The sequence below is a fragment of the Aquarana catesbeiana genome, linkage group LG07 (genome assembly GCF_042186555.1).
Source record: "Aquarana catesbeiana isolate 2022-GZ linkage group LG07, ASM4218655v1, whole genome shotgun sequence".
Classification (NCBI taxonomy): Eukaryota; Metazoa; Chordata; class Amphibia; order Anura; family Ranidae; genus Aquarana; species Aquarana catesbeiana.
In genome coordinates, this window is record NC_133330.1 from 319,728,121 (window position 1) to 319,745,530 (window position 17,410).

At 42.8% G+C, this 17,410-nt stretch overlaps 1 protein-coding gene across 5 annotated transcripts in view; it reads left to right on the plus strand.

Moving 5' to 3' along the window:
* Window positions 1-17,410, plus strand: part of NEGR1 (neuronal growth regulator 1) — an 839,131-nt gene that overhangs the window by 653,914 nt on the left and 167,807 nt on the right. Inside the window, exon 7 of one of the 5 annotated variants that reach the window (XM_073593747.1) lies at window positions 7,763-9,903. The exons of the other annotated variants lie outside the window; for them this stretch is intronic. Coding sequence (XP_073449848.1) covers window positions 7,763-7,851 — 89 coding nt within the window. The 3' untranslated portion in view covers window positions 7,852-9,903. Of the gene's footprint in view, window positions 1-7,762; window positions 9,904-17,410 lie in introns of those variants that run through there. 5 annotated transcript variants of the gene reach the window in all.

Consider the following 17,410-nt stretch of genomic DNA (forward strand, 5'->3'; position numbering starts at 1 on the left):
TAGTGTTGAGATGCCTGTTTCAAGCGAGAAAACTGCACAGAAGTGGCAGGCTCAGACTCCACCGACGGTGAAAAGTTGGATTGTAACTATCAATTCCATGGTCTGGAGCGAGAGAGTGTTGTATATTGGTCAGAATAACCTCAGAAAGATTGAGACAATGTGGGAACCTTGGCTGCAGAAAATGGGATGCCCCGTATGAGCACCTCTGCCTTTCTTTTTTTTTCTCTTTTCTCCTTACCATATGGTCTCTTCCTTACATCTTCCACTTGTTAATGGCAAGGTTTTCCTCTTCGGTTATAGAGTTAGATAATCGATATGTTGATAGATATAGATAATGTTTGAGCAATGTGTGGCAGGGGGGAGGGAGTAGGTTGAGTTGGAGGGAAGGTGTAGGGATAGCGTATAATAACAATGTTTTTTGTATTTTGTAATTACTATACGACAATTTCATGATGCTGTATGTTTTTAATTTTTGCAATATGAAAAATGATAAAGGGAGAGAAATTAAAAGTATTTTCTTTTTAATAAGTAAAACTCTTTTGGACTCATTTAGAAAGAAAGCTAACTCCGTGAGCTTCCAGAATAACAGAGGAGGTCAAATGACGGTTAACCTTCAAAGCTCAAAAAAAGATGCATTAGATGAACTAATGGGTTCAAAGCTGAACCTCAGCCTCCCCTCCAGTCTTGCACAGTTGTACAGGATAATCTCCTGTACTGAAATTGCTTACTCTGATTTAACTGCACACTGGGGGATTCCAGGGTCTAGAGACCCTGGAGAATAAAATGGTGACGGTTGCAACTTTTTATGACGCACAATAATTTCACAGTTATATTTCAAATGCATATTTTCAGGAAAAAATATACTAACATAAATTTTAGTGCAAACAAACACAATAGCATACCAGTTTTTTGGGGGGGGTAAAATGTAAAAGATTGCGTTACTTCAAGTAAACAAAAGCCAAACGTGTCAAGCCCTCAGGTTGGGTTCACTATTGCAAAATAGATGTGGGTTTCCCTGCATCCAATTCGCATGTCAGGAGATTGTGCCCGGCTCTCAATGGAGCCGGTTCACACATCTCCGGAGCGGCTCCGGTGCGAATTGCGGTGCATCTTCTGGTCCAATTTAGGTCCCAAAATTCAGGCTGAAATCGGACCTGAAACGGTGGACAGGGAAGCACTGGACCCCCTGCTGCGAGCTGCTCCGTGCTGCGGTGTGAACCCAAGAAACTGCACAAGCCCATGAAATAACAAAAAACTATGGTACCCAAAATTCTCCAGAGGTAACACTTTAAAAGCATGTACAGAGTTCACCATGAATTATGACCCTAGAATTAGGCTACTTTCACAATGGGGCGGTGCGGGCGGTAGCAGTAAAGCACCGCTAGCTTTAGCGGTGCTTTACCGCTGTTATAGCGGCGCTTTTTCGACCGCTAGCGGGACACTTTTAACCCTCGCTGGTGGCCAAATGAAGGGTTAAAAGCACCCATGTTGCTGCACTTTCAAAGTGATTTGCAGGCGTTTCGGCAGTGCTGCCCATTCATTCCAATGGGCAGGGGTGATGGAGGAGCGGTGTATACACCTCTCCCGCACCACCCCCAAAGATATGGCTTGCTGGACTTTTTTTTTAATGTCCTGCAAGCACAACACCCCCAGTGTGAAAGCACTCGGGCTTTCACGCTGGGGTTGCTTGAGAGGCGCTTTACAGGGGCTATTTTTAGTGCGAAAATGCCTGTAAAGTGCCTCAGTGTGAAAGGGGTCTAACTGCTCTCATTCTGACATTCGTGATGAGACTTCACCTATATGGTGCAATTGATGCTTACACACACACATGGCCACCCTACGCTGTGCATTTTATATTGGGTGTTTACAGGGGTAAGTTATTTTTTGGCTAAATCTGCACATAGTTGTGCATTTGTCCCCAAGTCAGTGTGTTGCACCTGGAGGTTGATCTTATGGATTTTATTATTTTTACTTATATTATATAATTCTTTTTTTATTTTTTTTATTTTAGTGCTATCACAAGGAGGTTAATAAGCCTCTTGTATAATACCATTTGCAGATTACAAGTACTTTTTATGGAGACCACCAATGTCTTCCCTGCCCTTCACTGCAGCTAATCAAGCAGAAATCATGCTTGATTAGCTGCATTCTTGAACTACACCAGCCGAGGAATGACAGCTGTGACCATGGGAGTGAATTAATACCTGTCGCTTCCAGGGTCAATAGGCGCAAGTGGTATTAGGGAATGGAAGTTCCCAGAGTTCCTCTTGCTCTCGCTGTATGGGCTGTTTTCCACAGTCCCGTGACTTTTTGGGGGGGTTTACAGTAATTTCTAGAAAAAAAATGCAGATTTTAACATGCATGCAAAAAATTTATAAAATTGCTCCCGTAGGCAAGTGGTTAAATACATCAATAAATTTAACATTTTTAAAATAATTCATGACAAAAAAATGCTGTGCAAATCAATTAACGTGTATCAGATCAATGCATCAGTAGTCCATGCATTGATTTGATACAACCTAATGGATTTGCACAGCATCATATCAATGCATGGACTATCGATGCATTGATCTGATACACGTTAATTGATTTGCACAGCATTTTTTGTTATGAATTAGGTTTTTATTTTTACATTTATTTTTGGATAGGGGTAGTGCTATATGTTGCATATAAAACTGCCATTTATGCCTTCGAACTGCTTTGCAATTTCAGTAAAAAATTGAGAGCCCGATAGCTCTGTCTTAATTGCCATTTGTATAGTCAGCTGTAGGGATACTCAGAGAAGCCTGGATCTTTGGTATTATAAAAGAAACTAGTTAACCAGTTACTGGGCCTCACCATCCCTTGACATCTAAAGTGTTCTGAACAATGTAATTTATTTATTCTATTCTTTGAAAATTTAATTTTCCCTATCATCACCACTCTGATAACAAAATTACATTATCGATCAAGCATAGATAACTTTTTTTTGCTAATAACAAGTTGAATCCTTTAGGCATATGGGCTGAAACATTACGCCGTCAACTCCCGTAATAGGAGAGGGTCTAACACCGGCGGTTGTACATTATAAGCCTCCCCCGTCTACCCTTCTATTTCTCCCCCACCCCACGATAAGAGCATTGCACTTACTGTAACATTTGGAGTGTGTCATCTTTTCCCACCTGCTGTTCTCCAATAATGCCATTTACTTTCTTATTGGGAAGCGTAACGAGAGATTATCACATCTCTCCCATTACCACGCAAGCCCCATCGAGAGCGTGCGCGCCTATTTAACCTTGCGCTTAATATGGATTGATTCAGATGGCTGTAATTTTATGATTAAGGTCAAGTGTGGAGGAATACTTATTACATGCAGATGAGACATCTGTGATTGATCATGTTACTTGCTGACACCCTTTAACCCCTTGATTCTCCTCGCTCGCTTTGTTATGACAACTTCTGCTTATTGCTACCATTATTTAAAGTGACATTTTTGAAATGGAAACTGTAGTGTATTTTTTATTTTTGTTGGAAAGTTCTCATCTTGAGTTATTATTCAAACTTCAAGCTGCTATTTTTTTTGGACATGATCTATATTTTTATATATTTTTTTTATTTTGTATTTATATTATTTCTTATTTTATTTTGACATGATTTATATTTTTATATTTAAATATTTATTTTTTATATTTGTATTGGACACGATTTATATTTTTACTTTCATATATTTATTATGCTTTATATTTTTTATATTTTTACTTTGACATGATTTATATTTTTATATATTTATTATTATATTTTCTATTTTTATTTTGACATGTTTTTATATATATATATATATATATATATATATATATATATATATATATATATATATATATATATACACACATAGGTGTGCTCATAAGTTTACATACCCTGGGAGAATTTATGCTTTCTTGGCCATTTTTCTGAGGCTATGAATGATAACACAAAAACTTTTCCTTCACTTATGTACTTGGACATTCCAACATGACAATGATCAAAAACACAAGGTCAAGTTGACCTGTCATTGGCTACAGCAGAATAAAGTGAAGGTTCTGGAGTGGCCATCTCAGTCTCCTGACCTCAATATCATTGAGCCACTCTGGGGAGATCTCAAACGTGAAGCTCATGCAAAACAACCCAAGAATTTACAGGAACTGGAGGCTTTTTGCCAAGAGGAATGGGCAGCTTTACCATCTGAGAAGATAAAGAGCCTCATCCACAAATACCACAAAAGACTTCAAGCTGTCATTGATGTTAAAGGGGCAATATACAGTAATAAGAACTGGGGTATGTAAACTTTTTTGATCAGGATCATTTGGGTAGTTTGTGTTGTCATTATGATTTAAAAAGAGTAAACACAACTGATAATAAATGGCTTCAGCCAACACTAACCATGAGTGAAAGAAAAGTTTTTGTGTTATCATTCATATTCTCTGAAAAATGGCCAAGAAATCATAAATTCTGCCAGGGTATGTAAACTTATGAGCACAACTGTGTGTATATATATGTGTGTGTGTGTGTATATATATATATATATATATATATATATATATATATATATATATTTCTATGTGTATAGTTTTTGAATAGTTTTAATTTTGACATGAGTAATTTATATATATATATATATATATATATATATATATATATATATATATATATATATATATATATATATATATATATATATATAGACATACCCCACTTTTAAGTACACAATGGGGTTTATTTACTAAAGCTGGAAAGTGCAAAATCAGGCTCACTTCTGCATAGAAACCAATGAGCTTCCAGGTTTTATTACCAAAGCTTAATCGAACGAGCTGAGGTTAGAAGCTCATTGGTTTCTATGCAGAAGTGAGCCTGATTTTGCACTTTCCAGCTTTAGTAAATAAACCCCATTGTGTACTTAAAAGTGGGGTATGCCTGTATGTATATATGTGTGTGTGTGTGTGTATGTATATATATATATATATATATATATATATATATATATATATATATATATATATATAATTTTTTTTTACATTGATTTATATTTTTATATTCATATATATTCATGTATATTTTGATATCTATATTTTTATTTTGATGTGCTCTATATTTTTGCTTGCTTGCGTTTTTGATGATCGGGTCTTATTTTATATACAGAGGTTTATATGCTCTTTCTAGTGGGCATCTGTTTATTGCAGAATAAAATTAGCAATGTCTTGAGTTGGAATTAAACTCTATAAAAAAAAGTTATTTATTGAATTTTTTTAAATGGGCTCCAGGAGCTGTTAGCAATAATGTGCTAGTATGCACTGCCTATTAGCACGTTATGGCAGAGTTACCTGTGAAACCATCCCCGCCAGTACTCCTGCTGGTCACGGGCACTTCCATCTTCTCCTGGTCTTTCTTCTTGCTTCGGTCTTTGAATAGACAGGCTGCGATAATGTCACTCCCCTGCATGCTTGCAGAAGTCACATCACCATGGCACAGACTGGTACCATAAATGTACCCTATGAAAAAAATATATCTATATATAGTGCTGTGAAAAAGTATTTGCCCCCTTCCTGATTTTTTATTTTTTTTGCATATTTTTCACACTTAAATGATTCAGATCATCAAACAAATTTTAATATTACACAAAGATAACCAGAGTAAATCCAAGATGCCTTTTTTAAATTATTGTTTCATTTATTAAGGGAAAAAAGCTGTTCAAACCTGCCTTGCCCTATGTGAAAAAGTTAATTGCCCTCTCCAATGCTGAATCATGAATGAACTGAATTAACCACAATTTTTTGGAAAGCTGAGTTAAATTTCACTTGCCACACCCAGGCCTGATTACTGCCAGACCTGTTGAATCAAGAAATCACATAAATAGAAGCTGTCTGGCAAAGTGAAGCACGCTAACATCACAAAAAGCCACACATCATACCACAATCTAAAAAAATCAAGAACAGATTAGAAACAAAGTAATGGACATATATCGGTCTAGGAAGGGTTTCAAAGCCATTTCTAAGGCTTTGGAACTCCAGTGAACCACGGGGAGAAATATTATCCACAAATGGAGAAAACTTGGAACAGTGGTGAACCTTCCCAGGAGTGGCCGGCCTACAAAAATTACTTCAAGAGCATGACGACGACTGATCCAGGAGGTCATAAAAGAACACAGAACAACATCTAAAGAACTTCAGGCCTCACTTGCCTCAGGTAAGATCAGTGTTCATGATTGAATAAGAAAGAGACTGGGCAAAAATGGCATCCATGGGAGAGTTCCAAGGCCAAAGCCACTGCTAACCAAAAAGAACACAAAGGCTCATCTCCAATTTACCAAAAAACATCTTATTATCCCCAAGACTTTTAGGGAAATATTCTGTGGATTGATGAGACAAAAATGTAACTTTTTGGAAGGTGTGAGTCCCGGTACATCTGGCATAAAACTAATACAGCATTTCATAACAAGAACATCATACCAACAGTGAGACATGGTGGTGGTAGCGTAATGGTCTGGGGCTGCTCTAAAGCTTCAGAATCTGGACGACTTACCATAATTGATGGAACCATGAATTCTGAGCTCTACCAGAAAATCCTAAAGGAGAATGTCCGGCCATCAGTTTGTTACCTCAAGCTCAAGTACACTTTGGTTATGCAGCAGGACAATGATCCGAAACACAACACCAAGTCCACCTCCAAATGGTTCAAACAAAGAAAAATTTAGGTTTTAGAGGGGCCTAGTCAAAGCCCCGACCTAAATCCAATTGAGATGCTGTATCATGACCTTACACAGGCCGTTCATGCTGGAAAACCCTACAATGTGGCTGAATTAAAATAATTCTGCAAAGAAGAGTGGGCCAAAATTGCTCCACAGCAATGTGAAAGACTCATTGCCAATTATCGCAAACGCTTGATTGCAGTTGTTGCCGCCAAGGGTGGCACAACCAGTTATTAGGTTTAGGGGGCAATTACTTTTTCACATAAAGCCAGGCAGGTTCAGACAGCTTTTTTGCCTTAATAAATTAACCGCTTGCTGACCGTCCGCCGCAGGTATACTGCGGCAGAAAGGCACAGGCAGGCGAATTGCCGTTGTGGTACGCCGGTACCATAGACAGCCACCTCGCCCCCCCTGCTCTCCCACGGAGCCGATGCGAGTTCCCGGCGGTCTGGATCACCACGGGGCTCCCGCGATCAGGGCACACAGTTTCTGGTTCTCTGAGGGGAGAAGTGACAGATCCTCTGTTCATACAGAGTATGAACTGGCGATCTGTGAGTTTCCCTGCACAGTCCCCTCCCCCCTTCAGTTAGAAAACTTCCTAGGACACACATTAACCCCTTCACTGCCCCCTAGGGTTAACCCCTTCACTGCCAGTGACATTTTTACAGTAATCAATGCATTTTTAATCGCACTGATCGCTGTATTAATGCCAATGGTTACAAAAATGTGTCAAAATTGTCCAACGTGTCCGCCATAATGTCACAGTCACGATAAAAATCGCTGATCGCCGCCATTACTAGTAAAAAAAAAAAATTAACAAAAATGCCATAAAACTCTCCCCTATTTTGTAAATGCTATAACTTTTGCGCAAACAAATCAATATACGCTTATTGCGCTTTTTTTTTTTTTTTTTTTACCAAAAATATGTAGAAGAATACATATCGACCTAAACTGAGGGAAAAAAATGTTTTTTTATATATTTTTTTGGGGCATATTTATTATAGCAAAAAGTAAAAAATAATTGCGTTTTATTCAAAATTGTCGCTCTTTTTTTGTTTATAGCGCAAAAAATAAAAACCGCAGAGGTGATCAAATACCACCAAAAGAAAGCTCTATTTGTGGAGAAAAAAGGACGTCGATTATGTTTGTGAGCCACGTCGCACGACCGCGCAATTGTCAGTTAAAGCGATGCAGTGCCGAATCCCAAAAAGTGCTCTGGTCTTTGGCCAGCCAAATGGTTCGGGGCTGAAGTGGTTAAACCATCATTTAAAAACTGCATTTTGTATTTACTCGGGTTATCTTTGTGTAATGATAAAATTCTTTGATGATCTGAGTCATTTAAGTGTGACAAATATGCAAAAAAATCAGAAAGGGGGCAAATACTTTTTCACAGCATTGTGTATATATACTCGCGCTTGAAGTGATGACAATACATATATAAAAAATGAATATGAATATATCAGATAACCAGTGGGAGAAAGCATGCATTTTAGCACACAAATGCTCTATTAGCACTAAGATGCAAGAAACGTCATATAAAATACTCACTGACTGGTACGCCACACCAGCAAAATTACATTACTAGAAACCAAAGTGGTACCGAACGCAGCCTGTTGTCTTTTACACATCTCCAATCTTCCGCTCAAGCGCTACAAAAATTCAGTAACCAAACACTTACTAAATGCAGCCAAGGCCCTAATACCTGTCCGCTGGAGAACTATACGAGTGCCCTCTGTCTGTGACTGGCTGGACTGGGTGTCTGAGGTCTGTGAAATGGGGGATACCCTGGCACAGGCTAAGGAAAGGATAGATACATTTCAAAGCACCTGGTCCCCCTGGTTCGCATTCCGCTATTCTGATGCATACAAGGATCTGTACACAAATAGATGAAACACCTAAACCGGGGATAGGCAATTAGCGGACCTCCAGCTGTTGCAGAACTACAAGTCCCATGAGGCATAGCAAGACTCTGACAGGCCACAAGCATGACACCCAGAGGCAGAGGCATGATGGGACTTGTAGTTTTGCAACAGCTGGAGGTCCGCTAATTGCATATCCCTGACCTAAACGTTCGTTCAAGCAAAGAACTGATGAATCCAAATACAACTGTATATCTACGTGACTGACCTCAGGTTAACTAACATTAATACCTTTACGCTGACTACAGCACAAAGAAGCGCAAGTAAATTCCAAACATGCCTAACATGGGATATACATCCCAAAATCCCCTTAACCTATTCCCCCTACCTCTTTACCTTTCATCTCTTTACTATCTTATTATAATTGTTTGCATACACACGTTCAGAATACCATATGGGCTACAGTGGCATTGCTAGGTGGTGGCTTTTGGGGCTATAGCCCCGAATCTGGAGCCCATAGTCCCAAGTCTCTGCAGGGGTCCCCAAGGGGAGGGGAGGCTCTCTGGGGACCCTGATGTAAGTAGGGGGCTCTCTGGGGACACTGATTTAAGGGGGAGGCTCTCTGGGGACCCTGATTTAAGGGGGAGGCTCTCTGGGGACTCTGATGCAAGGGGGAGTCTCTTTGGGGACTCTGATTTAAGGGGGAGGCTCTCTGGGGACCTGGATTTAAGGGAGAGGCTCTCTGGGGACCCTGATTTAAGGGGGAGGCTCTCTGGGGACCCTGATGCAAGGGGGAGGCTCTCTGGGGACCCTGATTTAAGGGGGAGGCTCTCTGGGGACCCTGATTTAAGGGGGAGGCTCTCTGGGGACCCTGATTTAAGGGAGAGGCTCTCTGGAGACCCTGATGCAAGGGGGAGGCTCTCTAGGCATCCTAATGTAAGGGGGGCCCTCTGGGGATATACACACACGTATATTAGATACATATGTATGCCCACCCAAGTGTATGACTACGTATGTATGACTACGTTGTTATGGGCTCTAGCCCCAGATCTTTTGTAGACCTAGCAACGCCCCTGATTGGCTATATAATGATTCTGTACACATTGGAACATATTGCTTTAAATGTGACTACTTCAAGGATTGGCTTTTATAATTCGACTGCGGATACATGGATAGTCAACATCCACAGTATAATGGTCATCGGGGTAAATACCCTCCTCATTATTATCCCTGAATTTTAATGATTCCCGTTCCAATAGATTTGTTCCCTAGCTGTTATACACTATTTGTACTGCCTATATATGACTTCTATATTTGATTGTCTATCTTTTTGTACTCTGCGAAACTTAAATAAACTTTGAATGTTTAAAAAAAAAAAAAAAAAGAATCTAGTGTTTGCAGCTGCTGTACACAAAGCGCTCTTCACCTGTAAATGTACCCTGAGCTGTGCATTCGCCGCTCCAGACTCCAGTCTTCTCACACAAACTCTATGCATGCACCTAGCAGCTACTGGTTGCACTGGCTCCCACTTGTCTCCTAGGTGGATCCCTCCTAACTCTGGAGCTGAAACCTCCTCTGTCCGCCGGGTTGGAGCCCTGGACCATAGTCCCATCTTTAATAAAAGTCCTGTGCACACCTAAACAGGGGTGGACTGACAACTCATGGGGCCCCCGGGCAATAGGAGAAGATTATGGGGCCCCCGGGCAATAGGAGATTATTGGGCCCCCAGGCAATAGATTATGGGGCCACACAGTATGCACACACACACATACACTATACACACACAGACACACAATATACACACTGAAAGGGTACTGGAGAGACGGGGCAGCTATAATCTTGGGATTTTTAAAAAAACACAGATTTTTACATACTGTCCCTGGTTTTATAGAGGCTGGCAACCCTGATGGGGCCCCTTAGTGGCATGGGGCCCTCGGGCAGTGCCCGAGTGCCCGAATGGTCAGTCCGCCCCTGCACCTAAACAATCAGTGTGCTGGTTGTCTGCAAAACTTGGACCCTGGATTGGAGACTGTATCCCTCCCAAGTCTCTATGAAGACTCTGGGCTCCAGGACCCAATTGGATTTTACTGAAACTTCTGTTTCCTCTGTATGAAACAAGCACCCTATGAAACAAGCACCCTGGATCCCCTCAACCTGCCTAGGTCATACAAAACCCTAGGGCACAGCAATTATCGCAACGTCTGGAGTTCAGCTTTGAAGTGGAAATAAAGTCTAACACTAACTGTTCTTAATAATGTTCCCTCCCCCTCCTCCTACCTATCATATCTACTCTTTGTAAAAAAAGATCTGTATACTTACTTTTTTTTTAATCCGGTCCAGTCCGGACATGTGATCCTGCAGTTTTGACTCCTATTTGTAATGAAGCGTTCAACAATGGTTGGGAATTGAGCGGTTGACTTCTTCCATAGCCCCCCCATGGGCCCAGGCATGGTCAGTGCCCTCTCCTCTCCCCTGCAGCAGCAACTCACTGAGACAGGGAAGCTGAAGGTGCAGGATCACATGACCGAAGTGGACTTGACTAAAAAAAAAAAAAAAAAATAAGTATACAGAGCTTTTTTTTTTTACACGGGGTAGATAGGATAATTAGGAAGACGGAGGAAGGAACATTTTTAACCACTTGACCTCCCGAAGATTTACCCCCCTTCACGACCAGGCCATTGTTTGCAATACGGCATTGTGTTACTATAACTGACAATTGTGTGGCCATGAGGTGCTGTACCCAAATAAAAATTATATTCTTTTTTTTCCCCACAAATAGAGCTTTCTTTTGGTGGTATTTGATCACCTCTGCGTTTTTTTATTTTTTGCACTATAAACAAAAAAAGATTGACAATTTAAAAAAGAAATTAGGTTTAGCTTTAAAACATATCCAATAAAAAATGTCTTCATTAATTTAGGCCAATATGTATTCTGCCAGATATTTTTTGTAAGAAAAATCACAACAAGCGTATATTGATTGGTTTGCGCAAACGTTATAGCGTCCACAAACTATGGGATTTTTAAATTTTATTTGTTTTTATTATTTTCTTTACTAGTAATGGCGACTTATAGTGGGACTGCGATATTACAGCGGATAATCAGGACACTAACTGACACTTTTGAGACTTTTTGGGGACCAGTGACACTAATACAGTGATCAGTGCTAAAAAAAATATGCACTGTCACTGTACTAATGACACTGACTGGGAAGGAGTTAACATCAGGGGTGATCAAAGGGTTAAACGTGTTCCTAGGGAGTGCTTTACTACTGTGGGGAAGGTGCTTGTACTAGGAGAAGGCATGGATCGGTGCCCCTGCTTAGCAGAAACACAGGATCCATGCCTTCTGTACTGACAGACCACTGTTCTGCCTGTGTAGCATTGGCAGTTGCTGGCGAACATCGAGTTGGCTGTACCCGCCAAACAGCTCCCGCTGTGTCTAATCACGGCAGGAGCGGTCCGCCAGCGGCGCACACGTGCGCCCCAGAACTGGCAGTTCACGTACTAGGTACGCGTTCCTGCACAGCAGAGCTGCCTTGCCGGCGTATATATACAGTATACGGTCGGCAAGTGGTTAAGGAATGTTAGTGTTAGGCTTTAACTCCACTTTAAAGCTGATCTACACACACAAATTATTTCATTTAAATATATTCCCCAATAGCCACAAAGGATATAAATCAACTTTGAGCACCAAATACCTTTACATACCTGGATATTACTTTGAAAATGTAGCAGTGACATCATCACTGTGCTCTATATAGCCTGTGCAGAGAGCAGATTTGTGGGAGGAGCCCAGCAGGCTCCACCTACTACAGAAGAACTATAGGGGGGGCGGAGACAAGACCAGTCACCCTGCACAAAGAGAGAGAGAGAGAACAAAGCTGTGGGAGGGGCCCAGCAGCTCCACCCACTATAGGCTGCCTGCAGAAAACTACAGGAGGGGGCGGAGACATGACCAGTCACCCTGCACAAGAAGAGAGAGCAGCAGTGAGCGGTCTTTATTACAGGAAGTTCCTGCATAGAGGGAAAGTCTCACACTGGATTACTGCACAGATCTGGAAGAAATACAGAAATCACATCAGGATTCAAGGAAAAATACAGTTGATGAATAGATTAATGTGTGCTTATTCCTGGGTTCAGCTTTAAGGGCTCATATGCATTATTTGCTGGCATCAGAAAGGCAAGTCAATAGGAAATAGGAAAAAAAAAAACAACTAAAAGGAAGACAGAAGCAGGTCACACAGAATCCAGAAACTTCTGAAATGCAAGTTAAATGTACCTGAAAATACGGCATTTGCCTGTCTGCACCAGCCCTAATAAATTGACTTTTCATTACATTACTGTCATGCAGAGTTCTTTCCATGTATGAAAAATGCTGAGCATTCCAATGTCTGGTCAACCAGCAAAAACAACCATGAAGTGGCATCTCTGCAAGGATTTTTTTTTATTATTTCTATTAAATTAAATTGCTTTCTCCCTTATCCTTGAAAATCACTTGAAGAAGCGCAGCTTTCATCCATTGGCCTTTGTGACTTTTGTTTAACCCGACTCGGGATCATTTGCTAACTGTAAAAAAACAGGAAGTGTCAACTTTCACCAAATTGTTTAAACAAGAAAATATGTTTGTTTTTTTCATTTGCTCAAAACGGGTTATTTTCTGTGTTTTATTAAAATAATAAAATGTAAGAGGCATTCTTCCCACTAACCACCAATGTAAGGGGCATTCTTCTCACTGACCACCAATGTAAGGAGCATTCTTCTCACTGGCCACCAATGTAAGGAGCATTCTTCTCACTGACCACCAATGTAAGGGGCATTCTTCTCACTGACCACCAATGTAAGGAGCATTCTTCTCACTGGCCACCAATGTAAGGAGCATTCTTCTCACTGACCACCAATGTAAGGAGCATTCTTCTCACTGACCACCAATGTAAGGAGCATTCTTCTCACTGGCCACCAATGTAAGGAGCATTCTTCCCACTGACCACCAATGTAAGGAGCATTCTTCCCACTGACCACCAATGTAAGGGGTATTCTTCCCACAGATCAACAATGTAAGGGGCATTCTTCCCACTGGCCACCAATGTAAGGGGCATTCTTCTCACTGAACAGTAGGGATGAGCTTCGTGTTCGAGTCGAACCCATGTTCGACTCGAACATCGGCTGTTCGATCGTTCGCCGAATTGCGAACGTTATGGGCCGTTCGCGCTAAATTCGTGTGGCGCGTCACGGCCCATAATTCACTGCGGCATCGCAGTGCATTGCTGGCTGATGATTGGCCAAGCATGCACTATGACCCGCATGCTTGGCCAATCACAGCGCCGTCAGTAGAGAGAGCTGTAATTGGCCAAAGCCAGGGTGGCTTTGGCCAATTATGGCTCAGGGGATTTAGTACACACCCCACACTATATAAGGCCGCCTGCACGGCGGCCCTGTGTAGTGTGTGTTCCGGTGTGCTGAGAGATAGAGAGAGAGAGAGACAGTGTCATTTGATTTGAGTTAGATAGATTAGGCAGAACAGTCAGTCAGTTAGCTGCACTTACAGTGTATTGTGTATATATATGCATCCCAGGTGTTGCATATATATATATACACTGTATTCAGTTTAGCTAGATCCGTTCCTGTTATCTTCTATCTAGACTATTTACATTTAATGCAGTGCGTCCTGCTCACAGTGTTCAGCTAGATCCGTTCCTGCTATTTACATTTAGTGCAGTGCGTCCTGCTCACAGTGTTCAGCTAGATCCGTTCCTGTTATCTTCTAGACTATTTACATTTAGTGCAGTGCGTCCTGCTCACAGTGTTCAGCTAGATCCGTTCCTGCAATTTACATTTAGTGCAGTGCGTCCTGCTCACAGTGTTCAGCTAGATCCGTTCCTGCTATTTACATTTAGTGCAGTGCGTCCTGCTCACAGTGTTCAGCTAGATCCGTTCCTGCTATTTACATTTAGTGCAGTGCGTCCTGCTCACAGTGTTCAGCTAGATCCGTTCCTGCTATTTACATTTAGTGCAGTGCGTCCTGCTCACAGTGTTCAGCTAGATCCGTTCCTGTTATCTTCTAGACTATTTACATTTAGTGCAGTGCGTCCTGCTCACAGTGTTCAGCTAGATCCGTTCCTGCAATTTACATTTAGTGCAGTGCGTCCTGCTCACAGTGTTCAGCTAGATCCGTTCCTGCTATTTACATTTAGTGCAGTGCGTCCTGCTCACAGTGTTCAGCTAGATCCGTTCCTGCTATTTACATTTAGTGCAGTGCGTCCTGCTCACAGTGTTCAGCTAGATCCGTTCCTGTTATTTACATTTAGTGCAGTGCGTCCTGCTCACAGTGTTCAGCTAGATCCGTTCCTGCTATTTACATTTAGTGCAGTGCGTCCTGCTCACAGTGTTCAGCTAGATCCGTTCCTGCTATTTACATTTAGTGCAGTGCGTCCTGCTCACAGTGTTCAGCTAGATCCGTTCCTGTTATCTTCCTACTGACAGGCAGGCTTGTCTGGTTACAGTATATAAAGCTACCTGAAGAAAATTACAGGTGTTCTATTTGATCCTATTAGTACCACGGTCAGGCAGCTAGACTATTTACATTTAGTACAGTGCGTCCTGCTCACAGTGTTCAGCTAGATCCGTTCCTGTTATCTTCCTACTGACAGGCAGGCTTGTCTGGTTACAGTATATAAAGCTACCTGAAGAAAATTACAGGTGTTCTATTTGATCCTATTAGTACCACGGTCAGGCAGCTAGACTATTTACATTTAGTACAGTGCGTCCTGCTCACAGTGTACAGCTAGATCCGTTCCTGTTATCTTCCTACTGACAGGCAGGCTTGTCTGGTTACAGTATATAAAGCTACCTGAAGAAAATTACAGGTGTTCTATTTGATCCTATTAGTACCACGGTCAGGCAGCTAGACTATTTACATTTAGTACAGTGCGTCCTGCTCACAGTGTTCAGCTAGATCCGTTCCTGTTATCTTCCTACTGACAGGCAGGCTTGTCTGGTTACAGTATATAAAGCTACTTGAAGAAAATTACAGGTGTTCTATCCCAGCTTAGTGCAGCTACAGGCCATTAGTATGTCTGGAAGGCCAAGAAGGAGAGGCAGACAGTCACAAGCCAATAAGAGAGGGCAAGCAGGCTCTGTGTCTAGTGCTGGTCGTGGAGACGGTGCATCCTCATCAGCACGTGGCCATGGGACACGCTTGGCCTTTTTTTCGGCAGCTGGCCGTGTTGAGCCGCAACATGCGGAAGACTTGGTCGAGTGGATGACCAAGCCGTCCTCATCCTCCTCATCCTCTCTCACCCATGCCCAGGGTGCTTTGTCTGGCAAAGCAGCGGCCTCTTCCCTCAGCTCAATGTCATCAGTGACTCCTTCCCTAGCTCCACCATGTCCTCATGAGGATTCCCTCGAACTGTTTGACCACAGTGTTGGGTACATGCTCCAGGAGGATGCCCAGCGTTTGGAAGGCTCTGATGACGATACTGAGCTCGATGAAGGCAGTAACATGAGCACGGACAGAGGGGGTGCCCAAGAAGGACAGCAATCTGGCAGTCATGCTCCCCCTGCTGCAGCATACTGCCAGGTTTGCTCCAGTGATGAGGAGGGAGGGGATGATGAGGTCACTGACTCAACGTGGGTGCCTGATAGGAGAGAGGAGGAGGAGGAGGAGGAGGAGGAGGAGGAGGAGGAGGAGGCGGCGGCACATCACCAACGAGGCAGGATGCCCTCCAGGGGCCAGCCTAAGGGCAGCACATTGACTGCATCACACCCCAAAGCTCCACATGTGCAGGGCGCTGCAGTCTCTGCGCGTTATTCAAAAAGTTCTTTGGTGTGGGCCTTTTTTGAGACGAGTGCATCAGATCGCACCGCTGCTATTTGCAACATATGTCTCAAGCGTATCTCGCGTGGCCAAAACATCTCCCGCTTGGGTACCACATGCTTGACCAGACATATGTTGACCTGCCATGCAGTTCGTTGGCAAGCGTATCTAAAAGACCCACACCAAAGAACAAAGAGGATCTCTCCTTGCTCCTCATCAGCTGAGATTTCCAACCCCACTAGACCTTCAGTCCTCTCTGAGACCTGCAGTGAGAGGAATGAAGGTGTAGAATTAGGTGTGTCACAGCCAAGTACTTGTGGGCAATCTGCTTTTGGTACACCGACGTCAGATTGTACCAGGCAAATTTCCCTGCCCCAGCTGCTGCACCGCCGAAAGAAGTTTGCTCCCAGCCATCCACATGCCCAGCGGTTGAATGCTAGCTTGGCAAAATTGCTAGCACTTCAACTGCTGCCTTTTCAGTTGGTAGACTCTGCCCCCTTCCGTGAGTTTGTGGAATGTGCGGTTCCTCAGTGGCAGGTACCCAAACGCCACTTTTTCTCACGGAAGGCGATTCCGGCTCTCTACCGGCATGTGGAAGGCAATGTCCATGCCTCGCTGGACAGGGCGGTCAGCGGTAAGGTGCATATTACCGCTGACTCATGGTCCAGCAGGCATGGACAGGGACGTTACCTAAGTTTCACGGCGCATTGGGTGACTCTGCTGGCAGCTGGGAAGGATGCAGGACAAGGTGCAGTAGTGTTGGAGGTTGTTCCGCCACCACGCCTCCAAAATGCTGATTGTGACACACCTCTCTCCTCCACCCCCTCCTCTTCTTCTTCCTCTATGGCCTCTTCCTCGGAACCAGCGGTGCTCCGTAGGCGTTCAAGGGGCTACGCAAGTACGCAGGCCAAAAGATGCCATGCGGTGCTTGAGCTGGTGTGCTTGGGGGACAGGAGCCACACTGGGGCAGAGGTTTTGTCAGCTCTGCAGGGGCAGGTTCAGAGGTGGTTGACGCCACGCCAACTTAAGGCAGGAATGG